At 59.0% G+C, this 2,609-nt stretch overlaps 1 protein-coding gene across 1 annotated transcript in view; it reads left to right on the plus strand.

The window, feature by feature from the left end:
* The window catches only part of PLPP2 (phospholipid phosphatase 2), a 4,532-nt gene extending 2,443 nt beyond the window's left edge, over nt 1–2,089 (plus strand). Inside the window, exons 2-3 of the mRNA XM_032272047.1 lie at nt 855–1,006; nt 1,577–2,089. Of these exons, the coding sequence (XP_032127938.1) occupies nt 855–1,006; nt 1,577–2,089 (665 nt within the window). The remainder of the gene's footprint in view (nt 1–854; nt 1,007–1,576) is intronic.
* Nucleotides 2,090–2,609: the final 520 nt, after the last annotated feature.

Here is a 2,609-nt window from a genome sequence, read left to right on the forward strand (position 1 = left end):
TCTGCCCTGGCCAGGCTCTGGGCAGCCTCCAGGGTCTCTGTCCTGAACACGATAGTCCCCTCCTGGTGCTGGAGGGCAGAGGGGGGACGTTAAGTCCAGTGTCCCACAGGTGACTGCGTAATTCCACATGGGACAAGAGGGGAAAAGAGCAGAGCTTCCCTTTTATTTTTATTTATTTATTTTCTTTTTATAAATTGAGACAGAGTCTCGCCCTGTCCCCAGGCTGGAGTGCAGTGGCGTGATCCCGGCTCATTGCAATTTCCATTTTCCGGTTTGAAGTGATTCTCCTGCCTCAGGCTCCCGAGTAGCTGGGTTACAGGCACGCGCCGCCACGCCCGGCTAAACAGACCTTTCCTTTTGTGAGAGGGACGCCGGTGTGGACAACCGGGAGGGGAGATGCAACTGAGCGGAAGTGAGAGTCACTTTGGTGCCCGGCACGTTGTCTCACACCTGTAATCTCTGCACTTTGGGAGACTGAGGCTGGGGGGTCGCTCCAGCCCGGGAGTTTGTGACTGGCCTGGTCAGCATGAGACCCCTGTCTCTACTTTTAAAAATAACAATAAGATACTTTGGGCAGAGAAGTGCCTGTGCAAAGGCCCTGAGGTGAGCGTTTGCCCGGTTTGTTCGAGGAGCAGAGGGGAGGGTGTGAGGGGGAGAGGGCCTGGGGAGTTCGTGCTCATCTGAGGGCGATGGGAAAGGGGTGTCGCTTGGGCCCCCCACGTGCTGTGAGAAGAGCTCTTCCTTGCTGTCGGTGGGAGCAGCGGTGCGAGGCCTCGAGGCAGGGCAGGTGTGGGGGGCCCACGGCCCAGCCGGCTGGAGAACCTCGCAGCTCCAAGGCCCTTCTCCCCCTCCAGCCTCCCTGCCCTTCGCTGTCCTGTCGCTGGTGAACACCCCGTACAAGCGAGGATTTTACTGCGGGGATGACTCCATCCGGTACCCCTACCGTCCAGACACCATCACCCATGGGCTCATGGCCGGGGTCATCATCACGGCCACCGTCATCCTTGTAAGGCAGGAGGGGTTCAGAGGGACAGGGAGGGGGCGGGATGGGGTGCAGCCTTACCCTGGGTTCCTGATGGGGGGTGGCATGGAGGTCTGTGGGGGGCTGGGGGACACAGCCTTGCCCCGAGTGGTACTTGTGGGTAATAGGAACCCCCTTTTGTTTTTTGAGATGGAGTTTCGCTCTTGTTGCCCAGGCTGGAGTGCAATGGCAGGGTCTCGGCTCACTGTAACCTCTGCCTCCTGGGCTCAAGTGATTCTCTTGCCTCAGTCTCCCCAGTAGCTGGGACTCCAGGCGTGCGCCATCACTCCTGGCTAGTTTTGTATTTTTAGTAGAGATGGGGTTTCACCATGTTGGTCAGGCAGGTCTTGAACGCCCGACCTCAGGTGATCTGCCCGCCTCAGCCTCCCACAGTGCTAGGATGGCAGGCGTGAGCCACAGAACCCGGCTAGGGCCCCTTCAGAGTCCCCAGCTCTGCAGCAGCCTTGGGGAGGCCTGTGGGGAGGACTGAGGCCCGGTGAGGGCCCACGGGCTGACCGGGACCCCCGCTGGTCGCTGTGGCTGCCCCACGTGCAGGTCTCGGCGGGAGAAGCCTACCTGGTGCACACGGACCGGCTGTATTCCCGCTCCGACTTCAACAACTACGTGGCTGCCGTGTACAAGGTGCTGGGGACCTTCCTGTTCGGGGCGGCCGTGAGCCAGTCTCTGACGGACCTGGCCAAGTACACGATTGGGCGTCTGCGCCCCAACTTCCTGGCCGTCTGTGACCCCGAGTGGAGCCGGGTCAACTGCTCGGTCTACGTGCAGCTGGACAGGGTGTGCAGGGGAGACGCTGCTGACGTCACCGAGGCCAGGTGGGTGTGGACGAGCAGCCTTCGCTCGGGGGGTCAGTGGGAGCTGAAGAAGCCGCAGAAGCCAGATGGTGAGGAGCCAGCAGGCAGGTGGTCAGGCAGGAGCGGGGCCTCAGGGCTCCAGGTGCCCCGCAGACAGCAGGAGGCCGGGGGGAGCATGCTCTGTCTGCCCCGAGTCTCAGCCCTGCCCTCTTCTGTGCTGTCTTCTTTTTTTTTTAAAGATGGGGTTTCACCATGATGATCAGGCTGGTCTTGAACTCCTGACCGCAGGTGATCCACTCACCTCGGCCTCCCAAAGTGTTAGGATTCCAGGCGTGAGCCACCGCGCCTGGCCATGGGCTGTCTTCTTACCATCTGTGCTGATAGGTCCTTAAACGTTTCAACTCATCGTTGTCCTCTTTAAAAAATCAAAATATTGACTGACAAGCCTAGGGTAAGGTCAGACCAAAAAAAAAAAAAAAAAAATCAAAATAAAATTTGTATAAGGCCGGGCGCGGTGGCTCAAGCCTGTAATCCCAGCACTTTGGGAGGCCGAGGCGGGTGGATCACGAGGTCAAGAGATCGAGACCATCCTGGTCAACACGGTGAAACCCCGTCTCTACTAAAAATACAAAACATTAGCTGGGCATGGTGGCGTGTGCCTGTAATCCCAGCTACTCAGGAGGCTGAGGCAGGAGAATTGCCTGAACCCAGGAGGCGGAGGTTGCGGTGAGCCGAGATCGCGCCATTGCACTCCAGCCTGGGTAACAAGAGCAAAA

This window comes from Sapajus apella, unplaced genomic scaffold (assembly GCF_009761245.1).
Source record: "Sapajus apella isolate SASKATOON/1434 unplaced genomic scaffold, GSC_monkey_1.0 scaffold280, whole genome shotgun sequence".
NCBI lineage: Eukaryota > Metazoa > Chordata > Mammalia > Primates > Cebidae > Sapajus > Sapajus apella.